The 20,903-nt window shown below is 42.5% G+C and overlaps 1 protein-coding gene across 2 annotated transcripts in view; it reads left to right on the forward strand.

Moving 5' to 3' along the window:
• The window catches only part of SNX30 (sorting nexin family member 30), a 109,889-nt gene that overhangs the window by 61,593 nt on the left and 27,393 nt on the right, over positions 1 to 20,903 (forward strand). For both annotated transcript variants that reach the window (XM_027550522.1, XM_027550523.1), the window contains 4 exons: positions 358 to 468; positions 11,419 to 11,577; positions 14,399 to 14,594; positions 17,265 to 17,464. In XM_027550522.1, the coding sequence (XP_027406323.1) occupies positions 358 to 468; positions 11,419 to 11,577; positions 14,399 to 14,594; positions 17,265 to 17,464 (666 nt within the window). The remainder of the gene's footprint in view (positions 1 to 357; positions 469 to 11,418; positions 11,578 to 14,398; positions 14,595 to 17,264; positions 17,465 to 20,903) is intronic.

The raw sequence follows: 20,903 nt of genomic DNA on the forward strand, positions 1-20,903 counted from the left end.
GGAGTGAGTTGCCATTTTCTTCTCCAGGGATCTACTAAAAGAAAATTTCAAAGTTAAGCTTGGAGAAGATGAATCAAATGTTTTCTGAACACAGTTCTGGGGGATAGTTCCAATTCCTGAAGGAGGGGAATGAAATCTCAACATTTTCCTTATAGATCCTTGAAATGTTTAACTGGACCCCACGCCTAGACTCGTCATTCCATCCTGGTAAACCCTGCCATGTGGCTGGCGTGTTTGGTGGAAGGAAAGTGTGTTCTTGCCCAGTTAGGTTATCCAGAAAGAGCTTTTTTCCTTCCCTTCTGCCAAGACAGCTGCTCTTTCCTTACCCTGATTTTGTTCTGCTCTTCTCATTTGCAGAGTACTCGGGTGGAGTTTGACCTGCCAGAATATTCTGTCCGTCGAAGATACCAGGATTTTGACTGGTTGAGGAACAAACTGGAAGAATCCCAGCCCACTCATCTCATTCCCGTAGGTACTAAGTCAGTACAGCTTGTTACTCACTTTTCCTTCTTTCTCTTTCCTGACAGTGTTCACTCTCACCCCTCAAATTATGGGCAATCACTGCCTTACGTTTGCTACCAGATCTACCCAGCAACTGTTCATTTTGTGGATGCTGTATAATTAGTTCATATTTTGGGTTTTGACTTCTGATCTGCTATACAGTATGCTGGTTTCTTGGATGGGGTGGGGTAGATTTTCATATTCCTTGTGAGAAGGAGATTGATTTTTTTCAGGTATGGAGAGTCCTAGTTCTCCTTTGCTGCCTCCTCAAAGGCTGGCTGTCACACCCTCCCTAGATACAGTTCTGAGGTTTGGAGAGCTGCCACCAGGTGGAGAGAGATGCCTCAGATTACAGCTGGCCGGGTTTTCTTTAGACATGGGTAATTCAGGGAGCAGGGATCTAGCGCACAATCCATCAACCATAGCTTTTCCTTTCAAAGAACAAACCCAAAGCCACCTAGCTCTATTTATTGAAGAAACATACTACTCATCCGTTACTTTAGTTGCACATTAAAAAAAAAAAACTAGAGCAAATAAAATTTAAAAGACTACTTAAAATCAGCATACATGTGGAGTACTTCTCTGATTACTTTCTATTTGAAGTATAAATGACTATTTAGATCCTAGATGTTTCTTGAGCTTTGGGGCTTTAGGGAAATTTGGGTCATGAAACACTTTAGCAGGGCTTTATCTTTCAGTAAAAACCTCGGCTGGGTAACTGCCCAGCACTGCCTACTGCGTCTTCCAGTCATCCCCTCGTGGTTGGAACAGGCTGACTATGCTGGGAACACTACAGCAGTTTTCTTAATTTTCTTTTTTTTTTCTTTGTTGGGCCAGATCAAATTCTTTTTATTTTATTTTATTTTTAAACTTTACATAATTGTATTAGTTTTGCCAAATATCAAAATGAATCCATCCCAGGTATACATGTGCTCCCCATCCTGAACCCTCCTCCCTCCTCCCTCCCCATACCATCCCTCTGGGTCGTCCCAGTGCACTAGCCCCAAGCATCCAGTATCGTGCATTGAACCTGGACTGGCATCTTGTTTCAAGTGGCCATGTTGCTAGTGCTGTGATGAGAATGAACCCCACCCCCCACCCCCTACTCCCTACTCCCGTTCCCTCTGCTCTCGAGGCCTAAAGTTTTCCTTTTCCTTCTTCTGATCACTTAAAGACATGCCAAAAGAAAAAAAAAGAAGCCAATAGTTTGTAAGCAGTTGAAACTATCCCTTAAAAATATTAATTTGGCAAAATTGGCGGCTAGTGAATTTTTTTTTTTAAATAGACTTTTATTTTAGAACAGTTTTAGACTTACAGAATTATTGAGGAGACAGTACAGTGACTTCTCATAGGCCTCACAGCCAGTCTGGCTTACTATTAACATTTTCTACTAGCACGGCGCGTTTGCCACAAATAACGAACCACTTTACGTTTAGTCGTCGTTTCCTTAGTCCCGGGCTGTTCTTGGTTGTGACGGTTCTCAGGCTTTCCTGGTTTGGGATGACCTGGATAGCTTTGAGTACTGGTCAGGCTTTTTGTGGAATGTCCCTCCGTTGAGATTTGTCTGGTGTTTTGCTTGCAGTTAGCCAGGCGTGATGTGTTTTGTGGAGGAAAAGCACAGAGGTTAAGTACAATCCCCATTACATAATGTCAAGGGTACATACTATCATGAACGGTATTTATCACTGTGGATGTTAATCTTATTCACCTGATTTGAGGTATTGCTTGTCAGATTTTTCCACTGTGCAGTTACTCTTTTATTTCTCTCCTTCTCTGTACTGTATTGGAAGAAAGTTGCTCTTTATGTGTAGTTCATACTATGCATAAGGGGAATTAATGCGCCACCTCCTGGCAACTAGGCGAATTTGAAGTTCCGCCCTTAAAGACCAAAGTTAGACAGCGACACCTGCTGGTAAAACATAGGAGCCTCTTGTGCAGACACAAGCCAGAATCAGGAGACTGGAGTCTTCCAGAATGCCCAAGGTGAATTTTTAAGTCTGTATCTTTAACCAGTATCTTTAAGTCTGGTTTCCTTTGGTCTGGGTGGAAGCATCGAGTAGAAGGTACTTTTGAAGCATGTAGAGATTTAAATTTCTTCGTAAATTCTTAGTGCATATCTGGGGAGGAGAGAGAGTCAATGTAGGTGAGCATCTCTGACTTAAACATAAAAGTCAGACTGGAAACAAACCATTTTTCCCCCCAGAAGTTCACTTTACAGCAGCTTTTCTAGGAGGTGATTGTCTGTTATTAATAATCGACTTTGCGTTGGTCCTTTTACCGCCCTTGGGAAGGTGAGGGATTATGACATAGACAGACTCCTATCCAGGAGAGTTTCTTATCAGAGGGAGACCCAGTAAACATACAGCATAATTATTGTTTAAATTTTCATTTCTTTTTTTTTTTAAGAAAAGCTTTATTGAGATCTGATTAATATACCATACAATTTACCTATTTGAAAATACAAGTCAAGAGCTTTTAGTGTATTCATAGAGCCATCAGCAGATCAGTTTTAGAACCCTTTCATCATCCCTAAAGGAAACCTCTTAATCCTTGCCTGTTAATTCCAAACCCTGTCTTCCCCATTGCCTGGCGACCACTGCTTTATGTTCTGTCTCTATAGGTGTGCCTATTACCGGACATTTGATATAAGGAGAATCATACACAATGGTCTTTTGTGAGGTTTTTTTTTTTTTTTCATAGCATAATGTTTTCAGTGTTCATTCATGTTCTGGCACGCGTCAGTCAGTGCTTTGTTTTTGTTGTCAGATGAGCGTCCCTTCTATGGATGTATCACGTTTTCCCTGTTCGCTGCCTTTGATGGACAGTTGGGTTGTTTCCACTTTTTGGCTGCTGTGAGTGATGCTGCTGTGAACGTTTATGTGTAAGTCATTGTGTGGGTCTGTTTTCATTTTTCTTGGGTGTATACCTAAGACTATAATTGCTGAATCACGTTTAACTGTGTATTTAACCTTTTGAGGAACTGCCAGGCTGTTTTCCAAAGTGGCTGCTTCATTTTATGTTCATGCCAGTAGTGTATGAGCGTTCTGTTTCCTCCACATCTGCATCAACCCTGGTTATAACCTTTCTTTTTGATAACAGCCACCCTAGTGGGGATGGATTGGTATCTCTTTGTGGTTTTGATTTGCATTTCCCTGACAGCTAACATGCAACCATCTCATCCTTGTTCGCTTCCTTCTTCTTCTACCTCAGTCTTTCCCAGCATTTCCCAGTTTCCAGCATTTTCCCAGTCTTTTCCCAGTGAGTCATCTCTTTGCATCAAGAGGCCAAAGTTTTGGAGCTTCAGCATGAGTCCTTCCAATGAATAGTCAGGGTTGATTTCCTTCAGGATTGGCTGCTTTGCTCCTTGCCGTCCAAGCGACTCCCAAGAATCTTCTCCAGCGCCAGGTTGTCCTTTTATTACTGCATTTAAATGGTTCTTTATATAATCTGGATACTAGTCCCTTCTCAGGTATATGATTTGCAAAAACTTTCTCTCATTTAATGACTTGTCTCTTTATTTTCTTGACGGTGTCCTGTGAAGCACAGAGTTTAGATTTAATGAAGTCCAGTTTGCCTATTTTACTGTGTGTGTGCTTCTGGTGTTTTAGCTAAGAGACCATTGCCTTATCCCAGATCACAGAGATTCACATCTATGTTGCTCGCTGAAATTTCTATAATTTTAGCTCTTATATTTAGGTCTTTAACCTATTTTGAGTTTGTTTTTGTACGGTTAGTTTTCATTATCCAGTTAGTGAAGCTGGATATCTTCCTGTGACTTTACTGGAGGTTGGCATTTCTTTTATGAATTGCTTCTTCATTTAAACATTTTTACTCATTGTTTTGTGAATACTCTGTATATCTGCAAAGGACATTAACCCAGTTGAGAATATCTATTTTTTTCTTAGTTACCTTTTTCCTTCAACTTGACTCTGTAATAGATAATATCCCTTCCCTCCCAGCCAAGGTAATTTTTCCCATACAGTTTCTGGCTTTGAAGCTTGTTTCTAACCTAGGATGTTAAAAAAAAAAGTTATCTCTTTTCTTCTATTACTTTTATGTCCTTATGTTTAGTGCTTAAAGCTAGAGTGTATTTTGGTGTGAGATGGGAAGATCTTATTTTTTTCAGATGGTGAGTTGTCCCACAGCCACTTAGGAGTAGTCAGTCACCTATATCATAGCTCGTGTGTTAGACTCTGTCATGCCTTAGATTTGTATAGTCTTGGGCTGTTTCTGAACCTTCTGGTTCATCGATCTCTTTAGTGTGGTATCCCTGCTACACTATTGAATGTAATAGTGTAACAGAATGTACTTATATACTTATTACATAAGTTTACAGAATGTATCAGCATCTGGTTGGATACGTCCCTATCTCTACCCACAGTATTCTTTGTTTTCCAAGTTTTTATGGCTATTTGCACATGCTTTATTTTTCAAGTGAACTTTAGAACTTCAGTGAATCAGCTGGAAAACTGGGAATGATGGTGGAGAAATGGAATTTTTGCTTTTTCTTTTTGACAATTTTAGTCGGCTATGGTTAAAACTTTGTGAGAATTCCTGAGCTCTCAGAGCCTATTGCTTATGTTAGGAGCACGGAGATAAAGTTCCCACTTTTTGGAGGGCTTCGCTGGAGCCATGTGAAATGGTAGATAAACAGCCAGCCAGACTGTGGTTCTTGGGGGCCCCCAAGTTTGCTTCTTCCCGTTGGCTGCCCTGAGGCTTGTGCTGTTTTCAGCCCCAGTGGCTCTGAACTTGGTAGCTTCTGGGGCTCTCCCAGGGAAAGTCAACCGCTTACTTCCTAAGTCGACTGTTGCTTTGCCTGAATAGTATCACAGGATGGTTAATGGTGATGGGTTTTTCTCTCAACCCAATCTTTTCTGCTTTGTGTCTTTAACAAATTCTGTCCTATTAACAGTACCATTATGTTCTCTAGTGCTGCAAAAAATTTTTCTCTTTTTATATCGCTTTGCTTTTCTGGAATTTGAAAAGCAGAAAGAATCAGATGTTTTTCAAGCAGCACCCTAAAGCTAGAGTTGTGCTGGATGTGTATTTTGTCATCTCGTGATGGCAGTTCCACTTTCATGCCTTGGAGAAGGAAATGGCACCCCACTCCAGTGTTCTTGCCTGGAGAATCCCATGGACGGAGAAGCCTGGTAGGCTGCAGTCCATGGGGTCGCTGAGGGTCGGACATGACTGAGCGACTTAGCAGCAGCAGCAGCAGCAGCAGCAATGGCAGTTCACTTTGTTTTTCTTTGTAATCTGACAGTGGGAGCCACCAGAGTCTTCACTGTGACATGGTTTTTGCTTTTTAATTTACAGTTTGTCTCAGAAGTGGGCTTTAACACTGCTTCATTAACTAGGGCACAACTCATTACACAGCAGAGAGATTTCATAACTCGATGGGCACAGATTTTGGAGATGAAGCAAATACATTTATTAAAATCTTTAGTTTTTAATTTCACTTGGAAATTTAATGCTTCAATTTTTATGATGGGAGCCTTCTAGAAGGCTGCATATGTGTATTATGGACCCATTTATGTATTGGGTAGCAGTAAACACATAGGAATTAATAAGGAGAAATTTGTAATGCAGTGTTTGTTTTTCTTAATATGAAATAATCAGTAAAATGTCTCACTTCACTCTTTAGTTGGCTCCTTTTTTTGTACTGTTCAATATATGTGCTTTTAGCTGATCAAGCACGTAAGTTCATAAGCAGTGAATTCACTGGTTGAACCTCGAATTAAATCAGGCCTGGTGACTGTTCTTCATAGGATCAAAATTTTTTTTAATTTTATTAAAGTATAGTTGAGGTACAATATTATATGAATGACAGGTATACAGTGTAGTGACTCACAGTTTTTAAAGGTTATGCTCCACTTATAGTTACCATAGAATACTGGCTGTGTCTCCAGTGTTGTACATACAGTATTTCCTTGTAGCTTATTTTACACCGAATAGTTTGTACCTCTTACTCTCCTGCTTCTGTGACTGCCCCCCACTCTCCCCGCTGTAACTGCTCGTTCGCTCTCTATCTCTGTGAGTCTGATAGCTGTACCTCTTACTCTCCTACTTCTGTGACTGCCCCTCCTCTCTCCCCGATGTTACTGCTCATTCTCGCTCTATCTCTGTGAGTCTGATAGTTGTACCTCTTACTCTCCTGCTTCTGTGACTGCCCCTCCTCTCTCCCTGCTGTAACTGCTCGTTCGCTCTCTATCTCTGTGAGTCTGATAGCTGTACCTCTTACTCTCCTGCTTCTGTGACTGCCCTCCTCTCTCCCCGATGTTACTGCTCATTCTCGCTCTATCTCTGTGAGTCTGATAGTTGTACCTCTTACTCTCCTGCTTCTGTGACTGCCCCCGCCTCTCCCCGCTGTAACTGCTCGTTCGCGCTCTGTATCTGTGAGTCTGTTTCCGTTTTTGTTACAGTCACTAGCTGGTTGTATCCTTTAGATTCCACCTATAAGTGATGTTGTTGTTGTTCAGTCTCCCAGTCTCGCTTGACTCCTTACGACCCCATGGACCGCAGCATGCCAGGCCTCTCCGTCCCTCACCATCTCCTGACTTTTGCCCAAGTTCATGTCCGTTGCATCGGTGATCCAGCCATCTCATCCTCTGATGCTGTCTTCTCCTTCTGCCCTCAGTCGTTCCCAGCATCAGGGACTTTTCCAGTGAGTCAGCTGTTCGCATCAGATGACCAAAATACTGGAGTTTCAGCTTCAGCATCAGTCCTTCCAATGAGTATTCAGGGTTGATTTCCCTTAAGATTGACTGGTTTGATCTCCTTGCTGTGCAGGGGAGTCTCAGGAGTCTTTTCCAGCGCCACAGTTCAAAGGCACCAGTTCTTCAGCACTCAGCCTTCTTTACGGTCCAGCTCTCACAATGTCCGTGACCACAGGGATATAAGTGGCATCATAAGTATTTTCCTTTCTCTGTGTGACTTGTTTCGCTTAGTATAATAGTCTCCAAGCCCATCTATGTTGTTTCAGATGGTTAAGATTTCCTTTTAATCTTGATGCTCTTTTATTTGTTTTATTTTTGGTTAGCAATATTTTCTGTTAGTGTGATATGAATAGGAAAAATAGTTTTCTGTCATGTAGTGGCTATGCAGTAAATATCTGTCAAATTGTATAGAAGAAGCAATTAGAAAAATGAGAAGAGGACATCGGACACATAAAGACTGAGCAGTTGAAATCTTCGTTTAGATTTCCTACCCAGAAACAGTAGCTTTTCTGTGACAATCTACTATACTTTTATTTCATAGATTATTAAATACTTTCTTATAAAGTAACATAAAGTATGGTATATATGAAAGTACTTTTCCAGAGTATTTAGTGCTCTAAAATGTAAATGTTTTAAGATTAAACCTTGATATATTTAATAGATTGTTGTAACGTTTTGGAAATAGGATTTTTGAAGGTTCCAACATATATATATGCATATATAGTTTTTTTAAAACTTCATTATGGAAAATGTCAGAGTCGCTTCAGTGCAGTGACCCCTCAGTGTACTCATCACCTAGTTTTAGCACATATCAACTCATGACCAGTCTTGTTTCATCTCTGTCCCTACCCACTCCCTCATCCTCACACCAGGTGATTTTTTTTTTTTTTTCCCAAAAAAGTGACTTAAACAACATTTTTTAATCTAATAGTTCTGGAAGTCAAAAGTGCAAAATCAGTTTTCATGGATTAATATCAAGAATACTGGAGTGGATAGCCTGTTCCTTCTCCAGCGGATCTTCTGGACCCAGGAATTAAACCCAGATCTCCTGCACTGCAGGCGGCTTAGCAGAATAGTTGGTATATTAATGTACACGGGGCTGTATCCCTTCTCAAGTTTCTAGGGGGAACTTGTTCTTCCGTTTTCCATCTTCTGGAGGCTGCCTGCATTGCTTGGCTCAGGCCCCTTCCTCCATCTTCAAAGCCAGTGGCATTGCATCTCCTCTCCTCTCTGACAACTGGTTCCATCCTTCCATTTTTTTTTAAATTAAGATAAAATTTACATAACATAAAATTCACCAAAGTGTATAATTCAGTGGCTTTTATTATATTCACAGTGTTTTGCAATCACCATCACTATCTAATTTCAGAGTATTTTCATCATCCCAAAAAGAAGTCCCATACCCATTAAGTAATCACATCCAATCCCTTCTTTTTCTCCAGCCCCAATATTATGAATAATGCTGTTTGAACATTTACTATATAAGCTTTTGTGTGAAAACTTGCTTTCAGTGATTTTGGCTATATACCAAGGAATAGAATTGCTAGATCCTATGGTAATTCTAAGTTTAAGTTTTTGGGAAACTGCCAAACTGTTGTGCCAGGGGCTGTGCCATTTTACATTCCTGCAGCAATGTATGAGAATTCCCGTTCCTCTATGTGTGTGCCAACACTTGTGATTTACCTTTCTTTCCCGCCTTTTATGGCCATCCTAGTGGATTTGAAATGTTATCCCAGGTGATATTTTTTTTTTAATACTTTGGCTTAAAACATATATGGAAGTGCTGCTGTTTAGTCCACTTCCTTTTTTGCTTTCTGTCCTCAGAATTTACAAGTTAATACAAATAGTTGGCATTCATTTGACATCTACCATGTGCTGGGAGCAGTGTTGAGCTCTTCACTTGTATTATTTCATTTACGGGGTGTAGTTACCCTCGACTTGGCCAGCAATCCACATTCATATATGGGCTTCCCTGATAGCTCAGTTGGTAAAGAAGCCGCCTGCAGTACAGGAGACCTGGGTTCAATTCCTGGGTCCAGAAGATCCTCTGGAGAAGGAATAGGCTACCCACTCCAGTATTCTTGGACTTCCCTTGTGCCACAGCTGGTAAAGAATCCGCCTGCAATGTGGGAGACCTGGGTTCGATCCCTGGGTTGGGAAGATCCCCTGGAGAAGGGAAAGGCTACCCATTCCAGCATTCTGGCCTAGAGAATTCCATGGCCTATATAGTCCATGGGGTCGCAAAGAGTAGGACACAACTGAGTGACTTTCACTTCAGATTCCTATGCATAAGCAACCCAGTAGGTAATTATAAGGGTGAGGAAGAGAGAGGTGTATTCTTTTAAGGAAGCTTGAAATGGGAAGAAACAAATTTATGAAGCCACAGACATCTGACGATAAGATTGCTTATTACAGAAGGAAATTCTGTTCGCAGAAGGATTCACTCCCAGGTTCCTTTAACTAGCAAGCTTCTTTGGTTCATTAAACCATGTTCAAGGTACTAAATCTGAAGAATGGATAACTCTTTTCAGAAGGTTGTCTGTTATGTGAAACGAGGCACACCTAACTGCTTATTTGTTCATTAGGCCTTTTCCCTAATTCTTGTTCAGCATAAGCAGATGGGAGTATGCGCAGCAGGACTCATGAGATAAAAATGTCACTGGATTTGGTAATTAGAAAGTTTTGATTTGAGAAGAGTGGTTTCTGCATTAGGCAGGGATGGGGCAGAGAAATGCAGCCTTGAAGGCAGTACCACAGATGGCTTCGTTTTGCAGTGAAGAAAGGTTAGGGGTGGAGAAATCAAGGGGAAAGAGTGAAAGTAAAGGTAAATGATTCTTTTCAAAAGGGTTGAATGAGATGGGAAGGAGAGTGGAGAAGATATAAGGTTAAGAGATAGATTTTTTTTTTTTTCATGGTCAGTAGCCAAGTGCTTCTTTTCCAGGGGTGCTGGTATTGCCAATTCCTAAATATTTCAAATGTCTTGTGTTATAAAATCTGGGTTGCTTCTTGGCTTTCCCCACACTTAAGTGCTTAGGATTCTACTTTGGGGGGCTAAGTTCCTATTCATGTATCTTATTTCAACATTTGTGTATGTGTGTGTGTGTGCACGCATGCACTTAAGGGTTTATAACTTAAAAGAAAAAATTTTCTTTTTAGACATATTACAGAATTTTAGGAGGTTGCAGACTTAAATGCTTGTTCCAGTTTTCCGTCTCCTCATCAGCACTTGTTGTTTCTTTTCCTTTCCTGTCGTTCTCCATCTCCATTCTGGTCATCCTAGTGAGATATCATCCTAGTGAAGTGGCATCTCACTGTGATTTTGGTTTGTATTTCCCTAGTGACTAATAATGTCAAGCATCTTTTCATGTGCATTTTGGCCATTTGTATGTCTTCTTTGGACAAATGTCTACTGGGTCACTTAACCTTTTAAAAATGTAAATGTTCTTTTAATATTTCATAATCAAAACACTTCCAAATTGTGCATTAGTGGATACTGCCTTTCCCTGTGGGGCAGTGATGAGGAAGGCCTTTTAATGAAGCCGCTACGGAAATAGGTTAAAGCTCAAAGATCCCTTGGCGGCCAGGTAGTATTAAATTGCCCACAGTGTTGGCTCAAAGTAAATACAATGGATAAATTCAAGTAAGGAGTAAAGGAAGTTAGTTCTATCATTAAGAACTTTTAAACATAAACCTAAATGAAAAAAAGGGGGGGGGCTCTGGAAAAGAGGGTATTTTATAGACACAGGGGTTTCCCTAATACACTTATTTTTTCATTTACCAAATTCTTTTATTCCTTGAACTGGAAATAGAATCTTGAGATATTTAAATAATATGATTTGTGTCTGGCTCCTTTCCTGTCTTTCTTATCTTGCCCTAACTTTCCCACTAGGTCACCTGTGCATCAAGCGGTGTAAAGATAACAACTGGATTTACTGGTAGATGTTACCCGACTATTGTTGGTGTTCCAGAGACCGTGCTCTGCTGTTTCATTTTTTTTATTATTATGAAATTGACAGTGTGGTTGTAATTTTACTCCACCGGCATTTTCTCAGGCTTGTTTATACTGATGACTACATAAAGATCTAACTGATTTAAGAAAGACCGTTCTTGATGGATGGGTCCCAGGACTTATTTGCTAGCCTAGTTTTTCTTTGCACCTTCCAATCAATTATTCTGAATATTTTTCTTCATGTCATTGTAGCCACTTCCTGAGAAGTTTGTGGTGAAAGGTGTCGTGGATCGATTTTCAGAAGAGTTTGTGGAGACCAGAAGAAAAGCTTTGGATAAATTCCTGAAAAGAATTACAGATCACCCTGTGCTCTCCTTCAATGAACACTTTAATGTTTTCCTTACGGCCAAGGTAAGGCAGACTCTTTCATACTCCTCCCCCAAATTAGCATTCTTTCTACTCTCCCTTAAAAGCTGTTCTGACCTCTCCAAGGCACACCTGTAGTTAGTGGGTGGCATAGAATTGCTCTGGGTTTGTGTCTTTAGTGTTTTTTCTTGGTGCTCATCTGCCCTGGCATGGTTTCCGTGTTAGAGTTCAGGAGAAATATCCCCCTGCTGCAGCTGAGAAAGTTAGACTATTTTCACTTGCCAAAAGCAGAGATGTTTTCCTGAACACTTACCAGCGATGTTACCGGACGAGGCCATTCTGATCAACAGTGGGCATGAAAGGGCGAGAATGTTCATTGAGTGTTTGGTAAGGACATTTTCACAGGAACTTCGTGAGTGTTGGCTCAGAGTCTCATTTCACGGGTGAGGAGACTGAAGCTCAGGGCGTGTGTACGAGTTCAGCTGGCATCACTGGGATGTAAACTGGGTCTTTGTGGCTCCTGAGGCCACAGTTTTTCCTCGGTATCGAACCACCTGACCAAGAGGAGTTTAGCATTACTTCATTTCAGTTCAGTTCAGTTGCTCAGTCGTGTCCGACTCTTTGCGACCCCGTGAACTGCAGCACGCCAGGCCTCCCTGTCCATCACCAACTCCCGGAGTCCACCCAAACCCATGTCCATTGAGTCGGTGATGCCATCCAACCATCTCATCCTCTGTCATCCCCTTTTCCTCCTACCCTCAATCTTTCCCAGCATCAGGGTCTTTTCCAATGAGTCAGCTCTTCACATCAGGTGGCCAAAGTATTGGAGTTTCAGCTTCAGCATCCGTCCTTCCAGTGAATATAGCATTACTTACCTGCAGCCAAGTTCCTAGCAGGTGGGCATTTTCCAGGCACTTGCCAGGGACAGAGTTAGGACAAACACAGGTGCTGGATTCTACATAGTCAGACTCAGGTTGGCCGTCTCCCCTTCCGTAAATTTAAGAAAATTGAAATCATTATCACACATCATTGAAATCATAACAGGCATCTTTTCTGGCTACAATACTGTGGGACTAGATATCAATTATAGGGGGAAAAAAGCTGTAAAAAAACACAAACACATGGAGATTAAACAATACATTTCTAAATAATGAAAAGGTTACTGAAGAAATAAAAGGGAAAATAAAAAAATTCCTGGAAACAAATGACAACGGGAACATGACAGCCGCAAACCTGTGGGCTGCAGCAGACTCCAGGTGGCCACCCCCTGACTAGTCTCGGGACTCCCCTGTTGGCAGAGCTGGTCCAGAACCCGAAGTGCTCAACTCTGACCATCTGCAGAAGTGAGAGCTCGTGTTCAGACCCTCGTGCCAGCTGCCTTCCACCCCCCATCCGTTTACGCTCATGCCTCCTAATCTCACATTCAGGCCATAGGTAATTCCTCCCGCATCGGCGAGGATGCTGAGGTCCAGGGACTTTCCAGTTTCCTTTTTCAAAATCCCAAATTGAGAAACATTTACAGACAGCGTCACCTGACGTAAAGACCTTAGAGGGAATGCCGTTCTCCAGACAGTGAGGACCACATGCCAACGTCCGCCCATGTTGTGGTTTGTTTGTTTGTTTTCTTTTTGCCAAATCTTAGTTGGCACTCAGCCTCCTGGATGACATTCTTATTTATCTTCTCTTTTCCCTGGAAGCCTTCCCTCCACAGTTTAAACTTGTGTTCTTTTTAAAAATGAGAGTATTTCCTGGTGAACTGCTCCTCAGGCACAGTTCTTCCAGAGTAAACACAAAGTGAAGTCCCCCCTGTTCTCCAGAAGTGCAGCACACCGTTTCACCCAGATTGCAGGTTCTTCATCCAGGCAAGCCTTCAAGTTTCATCATTTTTATTGAATAAAGGGACAAAGCAGGAGAAAGCTTAGACCCCTGGTCACTAGGAATTTGTGTGAAAAATAAGGAGGAAGGTTTTTTTTTTTTTGTATATGTGGTTTTTATTTGTGGGCCAAGCAAGATGAAATGATGTTTAAAATGTCTTCAGTTTTGTTATTGAAGAAGAACACACGTCCAGAAAAGTATGCCAATCATAGCTCAATAAGTGATCAGCAAATGAACATACCTTTGTGATCACTACCTGTATCAAGACAGAAAATCTCCAGCACCCTGGAAGCCCCCACTCCCAATCACTCCTGCCCTCCTCCTCCCTAGAATAAACACTGGCCCGATTTCTAGCATCACAGAGCACTGATGGGTTTTGTCGCACGGCCTTTCCTGTCCCTGCGTCCTGCCTCCCACCCTCTACTTCCCTTCCATGGCTTCAGTTGGTATAAATGAATGAATCTCAGCTCTTGAATTTTGCTCCTAAAGACAAGTTAGGATATTTTGTACAGGAGAAAGGGACTCTTTAAAAAAGTTGTGATTAAAGGAACGTGTGCAGGGTCAGTGTTCCTTATTGGAAAGGAAGGAGTCCAGCTCTGGAGAGAGAGACCTGGTGTGCAGATGCAGGGGTGTGAGCGTGGTGGCCACGATGACGCAGGGGAGGAGACGTGTGTGTGTCTGTATGTGTGTGGTTAGCGCCTTACCTAACTCAGCTACTTTTCTTTTGCTTTTTTAATAATTAAAAAAATATATTTATTTGGCTTTGTTGCGTCTTAGTTGTACTGCAGCGTATAGGAGCTTAATTCCCCAGCCAGGGATTGAACCCACCTCTCCTGCATCACAAGGTGGACTTTTAACCACCAGACCACCAGGGAAGACCCCAGTCCCTTATTTTTGGTGTCCTCCATTTCCTAAAGGAATTGGCTTACCCAATCCTGGCCGTGTGAGCGGGTGAGCCCTTTGAGTCTGTCTCTTCATGTGTCATCCTTAGGACCTGAACGCCCACAAGAAGCAAGGGATGGCATTGCTGACTCGAGTGGGTGAGTCAGTCAAGCATGTCGCTGGCGGCTACAAGCTGAGAAATCGGCCTCTTGAATTCGCAGCCATCGGCGAGTACTTAGACACGTTTGCGCTCAAGCTGGGAACCATCGATCGAATAGCCCAGCGGATTATCAAGGAAGAAATAGGTGAGCTCTGTGTCAAGGTCTGGATCAGGCCTGCGAACCACGTTTGCAGAAATGGCACTCGTGTGTGCCAGGCAGAATCAAACTGCTGAACCAGGGGAGTGGCAGCACCAGGCCACACTATGCCCATAAAACCAACACACACACATGTATATACACGGAGCGGGGGAGGTAGTTAAGACCAGAGGGGACTTTTGGACTCCATCCCTGGCCCTGCATTTCATCCTGTGTTTGATTTCCCCACGGCAAACAGCCACTCTGAGCTGCTGGGCTTTTCTAGTTTTATCTCTCTCTCGACTTCCCTTCTTCCATCACCACAGGATGAGATGGTTAGATGCCATCCTCTCTCTCATCTATAGAGACGATCATTTAAAAATTAAACTTGAGTATCTTTTCTGGCAGAAAGGCGGTTCAGAAGGACAGCCTGTGTTTGCCAAAGTTCTGATCCTAAGGAGGTTTCAGACTTGAAACTGACTCACCTGCCTCGCCGTGGCTTCATTTCAAGCCCACTCTTCCTGAGAGCTATGAGGCCTTTCTTTAACCTTCCTGGTTGCTGCCACTGCTTCATCCCCACCCGTCTCTCGGCCACTTGCTTTTCTGTATCCCAGAATGTGGGGGCCTTTTGTCTTCTTCCACACGTGTAGGCCAAACGCACGTGAACAGTATTAGTGATCACGCTGGCATGTGATGTGAAACGTAGGAAAGGATTCCCTGGTAGCTTCAGTCCATTGGTTACTAAAAAATGGCAGCAACGTTTTATCGTAATGGCAAGAATCCTGGTGACAATTGATGGCCAGCTTTTCTTTGTGAGGAGAAATAAAACGACATTTTCCCCTGTTCTGTGTTTTAATTCTCCTTTACCTGCTGCTGGTCTTATGTGGGCCTGCAGGTTTTAGAGATGGCTTTAGAGGGCTGACTGTCGGGGTCCTGACAGGACGTGCAGCCACGCTGCCTCTGGCATCTGGGCTAGGGGCCAGAGTCTGCTTCTTGCCCGCACTAACACAATGACCTCTCGGCACCTCATGGTCTGGGTCCTGCCGCCTCTCCTGGGCGTTTGGGGACCAGGAAGCCTGCCTGGGGAAGCGCCTTCTGATGGGCCCAAGGTGTTGGGGTGAGCCCTGAGTGAGAAAGCAAGTCTGCCTCTGTAAGACCACACTTTCTTATATCAAGTATTTCCTAAAATTCCATTGTTTTTCCCTCGTGACTGATTTTCTTTTTTTTTTTTTACTTTTTTTCCTTTTGGAAACATCCCCCCAAACCTATATGAAACTCTGCTTCCATGGCCTGTCAAAATACTGCTTCACTGTAGCGGTAGGCGAGTAAGTTTTGGGGAAAATATTTAGTGGATGTCACTCCCAGCACTTTCCCCCCGAAGGCATAGTGGCTCCCATTATCCAAAGGCATGACATTTCCACTATGGAGTGGAGTTGATTGATGTTATGATGTTAGCTGTAACATTAGCTTACAGAGATTGTAAAAAATATTCTGTTACCATCAGTGCTGTGTTTAAAGGGAAGCATGCTCAGAGAGCTCTTTGCTGCAGTAGTTACTGAGTCAGTAATACCAGTGATTGCTGCCCAGCCAGATCTCAACTGGTTTCTCAGTCACTCAGTTGTGTCTGACTCTCTGCGACGCCATGGACTGCAGCATGCCAAGCCTCCTTGTCTATCACCAACTCCTAGAGTTTACCCAAACTCATGTCTATTGAGTCGGTGATGCCATCCAACCATCTCATCCTCTGTCGTCCCCTTCTCCTGCCTTCAGTCTTTCCCAGCATCAGGGTCTTTTCAAATGAGTCAGCTCTTCATATCAGGTGGCCAAAGTATTGGAGTTTCAGCTTCAACATCAGTCCTTCCAATGAACACCCAGGACTGATCTCCTTTAGTATGGACTAGTTGGATCTCCTTACAGTCCAAGGGACTCTCAAGAGTCTTCTCCAACACCACAGTTCAAAAGCATCAATTCTTTAAGCACTCAGCTTTTTTTATAGTCCAACTCTCATATCCATACATGGCTACTGGAAAAACCATAGCCTTGACTAGACGGACCTTTGTTGACAAAGTAATGTCTCTGCTTTTTAATATGCTGTCTAGGTTGGTCATAACTTTCCTTCCAAGGAGCAAGTGTCTTTTAATTTCATGGCTGCAATCACCATCTGCAGTGACCTTGGAGCCCAAAAAAATAGTCAGCCACTGTTTCTATTGTTTCCCCATCTATTTGCCATGAAGTGATGGGACCAGATGCCATGATCTTAGTTTTCTGAATGTTGAGCTTTAAGCCAACTTTTTCACTCTCCTCTTTCACTCTCATCAAGAGGCTCTTTAGTTCTTCTTCACTTTCTGCCATAAGGGTAGTGTCATCTGCATATCTGAGGTTATTGATATTTCTCCCAGCAATCTTGATTCCAGCTTGTGCTTCTTCCAGCCCAGTGTTTCTCATGATGTACTCTGCATATAATTTAAATAAATGGGGTGACAATACGCAGCCTTGACGTACTCCTTTTCCTATTTGGAACCAGTGTGTTCTTCCATGTCCAGTTCTAACTGTTGCTTCCTGACCTGCATACAGGTTTCTCAAGAGGCAGGTGAGGTGGTCTGGTATTCCCATCTCTTGAAGAATTTTCCACAGTTTATTGCCCAGCCAGATCTCAACTGGTTTCTCTTCCCCTTTTAGAGTATCTTGTAGAGCTGAGAGAATACGGGCCCGTGTACTCCACGTGGAGCGCTTTAGAGGGGGAGCTGGCCGAGCCCCTGGAGGGTGTGTCAGCCTGCATCGGCAACTGCTCTACAGCCTTGGAGGAACTGACCGATGACATGACAGAGGACTTTCTACCTGTGCTCAGGGAATATATTTTATACTCTGACTCCATGAAGGTGAGCTGGCTCCCTCCTTGTGCACCCAGGTACTTTCTTTGTGGTCATTAACCAGTAACTAAGTGGTTATTGCCTATTTGCTTGTGGTATTGGGCTTCCCTGGTGGCTCAGCTGGTACAGAATCTGCCTGCAATGTGGTAGACCTGGGTTCGATCCCTGGGTTGGAAAGATTCCCTGGTGAAGGGAACAGCTACCCACTCCAGTATTCTGGCCTGGAGAATTCCACGGACTGTATAGTCCACGGAGTTGCAAAGAGTCAGACACGACTGAGCTACCTTCACTTCACTTCACTTCATTTAGGTTTCCTTCTTTCTAGATGGGCAGGATCAGACGTGTGGACTGACCTCTTTCTTGAACATGTAAAAAGAACACATGGTGAATCCAAGTATGTGAATTAAATGAAAAAAAAAAAAGAAAGTTTGGAAGAGATTCTTACTAGAATCTTAGAGGGGGAGCTAGCTAGAGTTCTCTGAGAGTTTGAGATATAACATCTGATTAAGAACAGTATGTTGTGGGGAAAGAACAATTGAATAATAATTAGAGCTCTTTGAAGTTAAAGTGTGATTGCTAAAATAAAATTGAAGAGCACAGTTGGAAAATGAGGCTGAGGAAATCTTGGAAAGTATTGTAAAACAAACTTAAAATGTAGTTGGAAAGTAGAACAAAAATGCAAAAATACTGAAAATGTGAAAGAATGATAAAAGACATAGAGGATTAATCTCAAAGGTTAATTAATCACCGACTAATAAGAGTTCCTGATTGAAAGAATAGAGAAAACTGAGAAAGGAAAATTATGAAAGAAGCAGTACAAGAAAGTTTCCCTGAACCAAAGGGCATAAGTCTTTAGATTAAAAGGACAGGTTGATTACCCAGCAAAAGGACTGGACAGAAAACCAACCCAAAGCATATCATTGTAAAATTTTAGGACAGAAGTGGTAAGATTCAGGTACAGGATCAAATGCTTTAATGTCTGCGTTAGAAACTGCCCCAGCCTGCACTTAAACCAGTTGGAGAGTGTAGCTGCGGTGGACTCCTATGCTGGTGCGCAAGGTTTATCTTGGCTAACTGGCTCATTTTTATAGATGAAGAAGTAGAGGCTCACGGGTGGGCCTTTTCTCTGCTCCACGGTCCCAGTTCTAATGAGCAGCCACCTTATGTTCGTGTCTTTACTGTTGGCGAGAGAAACTGGATCAGTTCCTGCTTTTCAAGGCTGCGGTGCACATTGTCTGTGTTTAAGTGTCGTCGTGGCACGGCATGTTCTGTCCCCTTCAGAGGCAGAGAGAAAGCACAGGAAACGGGCCCTAGGAGGCCACGTGGAACTGATGGATCATGTTCAGTGGACAAAGAAGACAGCTTGTGCTGGATTGGTGGTTGAAGATGTGTGTTTCCAAGAACACTGTGGAGTGAACAGAGCTTGAGAGAGAAGGGTACCAAAGTTTCTCTCAGGCCCAGGACTCAAATATGCTATAGACATCTGCAGGTGAGCCCCTTATATGGGCTCACATTCTATACACAGTGTGTATATAAAATATGATTATGAGAGTGATGGGCTGGGAGAGAGAACACGTTAGAGTCTTTAGCAAAGTTCTAGCAGTGCTTTTTGAGCACTGGTGTCATTATGACCAGGCCAGGAGTTGGAGAAGCTTTATTTAAGAAAGTTAGGGAAGGGCCCTATGCTTCATATCTCACACTGCCTTATTCATGGAAGGTAGTCGGCGAATATTTAATTGAAGCTGACAGTGTGGTGCAGTTTGGAATGTTTACAGATACGTAGCTATTGTATGACACCCATCTTGTTATTTTTAATAACTTGTAGTAGGTTTATCTACAAGTCAAAGAGCATGCTTATCTCAGAGGTACTGGTGATGACTAGTGAGATGAGAGTCAGAGGAGAGAGTGATAAGGTAAAGGCCAAAGTGAGTGGAGCCAGTTGAGCAAGGGAGTGGGTGGCAGGTGGGGAGGTCAGATAAGTAAAGGTGGGAGGTGGGGAGGATACATAAGTCAAGGTGGGAGTGGGGAGGGCAGATAAGTAAAGGATAAGATATGAGGAGATACACGGTAGTATCTTAAAGGTCACAGTCGGTAAGTCTGGATTTTGTTCTTAGGAATAAAAGACAAGCCATTTGGTTTCATGCAGGGAAATGACACGCTATGGTTTGCACTTTTAAGAAGACAGTTAGTGCTATAATAATGAAGAATGGATTGTGGAGAGAAAGGGTCGGGGAGAGGGAGAGAGAAAGAGAGAAAGGTCCAGAGACCATCAGCAAACTGTTGCAGGGAGCCGAGTAGCAGGTAACTGAGTGGTAGAGCTTGGGGAAGTGAGCAGACTTGGGGTGTATTTTGTGTGCAGGACCAGCTAGACTCGCGGCTCCGTTAATGTGAAGTGAGAAATGAGGGAATCGAGGACGACGCCTGCGTTTTGGGCTTCAGCAACTGTGTTGATAGTGGTCCTGTTCAGTGAGGTGGGGAAGTTTGGAGAAGAACAGTTGGGAATCAAGTTGTTTTGGCCATACTGAGTTTTTAAAAAGTGCCTATTAGACATTAAAGTAGAGCTGTCATGGCAGCTGGTTATGAGTTCAGAAGGAACAGAAATTTGGGAGTCATTTGTTTATAGATGGCATTTAAATCTATGAGAGTTGGGGCGATCATCTGGTGAGATGAGACTGAGGCAAATAGTCCAGGAGTGTTCCTTGTATCTTCCAGTATTTAGCGGTCTAACGCCTAATTAGGGGGGTGGACAAGTAGGAGGAAGGAGCCTGAGAAGGAATGGTCAGTGTAATATGAGAAAGAGTAGAGGAGGACCTTAGTGAAGCCAAGAGAAACAACTGTTAGAAAGAGCTTGATAAGCAGTGACCATATGAATTAATAACGTGGAAGTCACTGCCATCGTGATTCGAGGTGTAAGATGTAGCTACGAAGTTTGGGTTGGAAGACAGCTTGTTTTAAAAATTCTGATTATTTCATTGCCATATGATTTTTTGACTTTAATTTTTCTTAAAAAATTTTTTTGGAAGATAGTTGATTTTTCCATGCTGTGTTTGTTTCAGGTGTTCAACAAAGTGATTCAGTTATACGTATATTCATTCTGTTTCAGACCTTCCCCCATGTAAGTTATTACAGAATACTGAGTGGAGTTCCCTGTGCTATACACTAGGTGCTTCTTGGTTATCTATTTTATATACAGTAGTGTATGCATGTTAATCCCAAGCTCCTGATCACCACATTTCCCTTTTGTTAACCATGTTTGTTTTTGATATATATGTATGTTTCTGTTTTGTAAGTTCATGTGTATCATTTCTTAAAAATTGGATTCTACATATGATATTTATCTTTCTCTGTCTGACTTAAACTTCACTTACTATGATAAAGTCCAGGTCCAGTCTGATGATTTCTTTGGCCTATGCGTGTATTCCCCCAGAGACCACGAGGTGGAGCTAAT

Source organism: Bos indicus x Bos taurus, chromosome 8 (genome assembly GCF_003369695.1).
Source record: "Bos indicus x Bos taurus breed Angus x Brahman F1 hybrid chromosome 8, Bos_hybrid_MaternalHap_v2.0, whole genome shotgun sequence".
Lineage (NCBI taxonomy): Eukaryota > Metazoa > Chordata > Mammalia > Artiodactyla > Bovidae > Bos > Bos indicus x Bos taurus.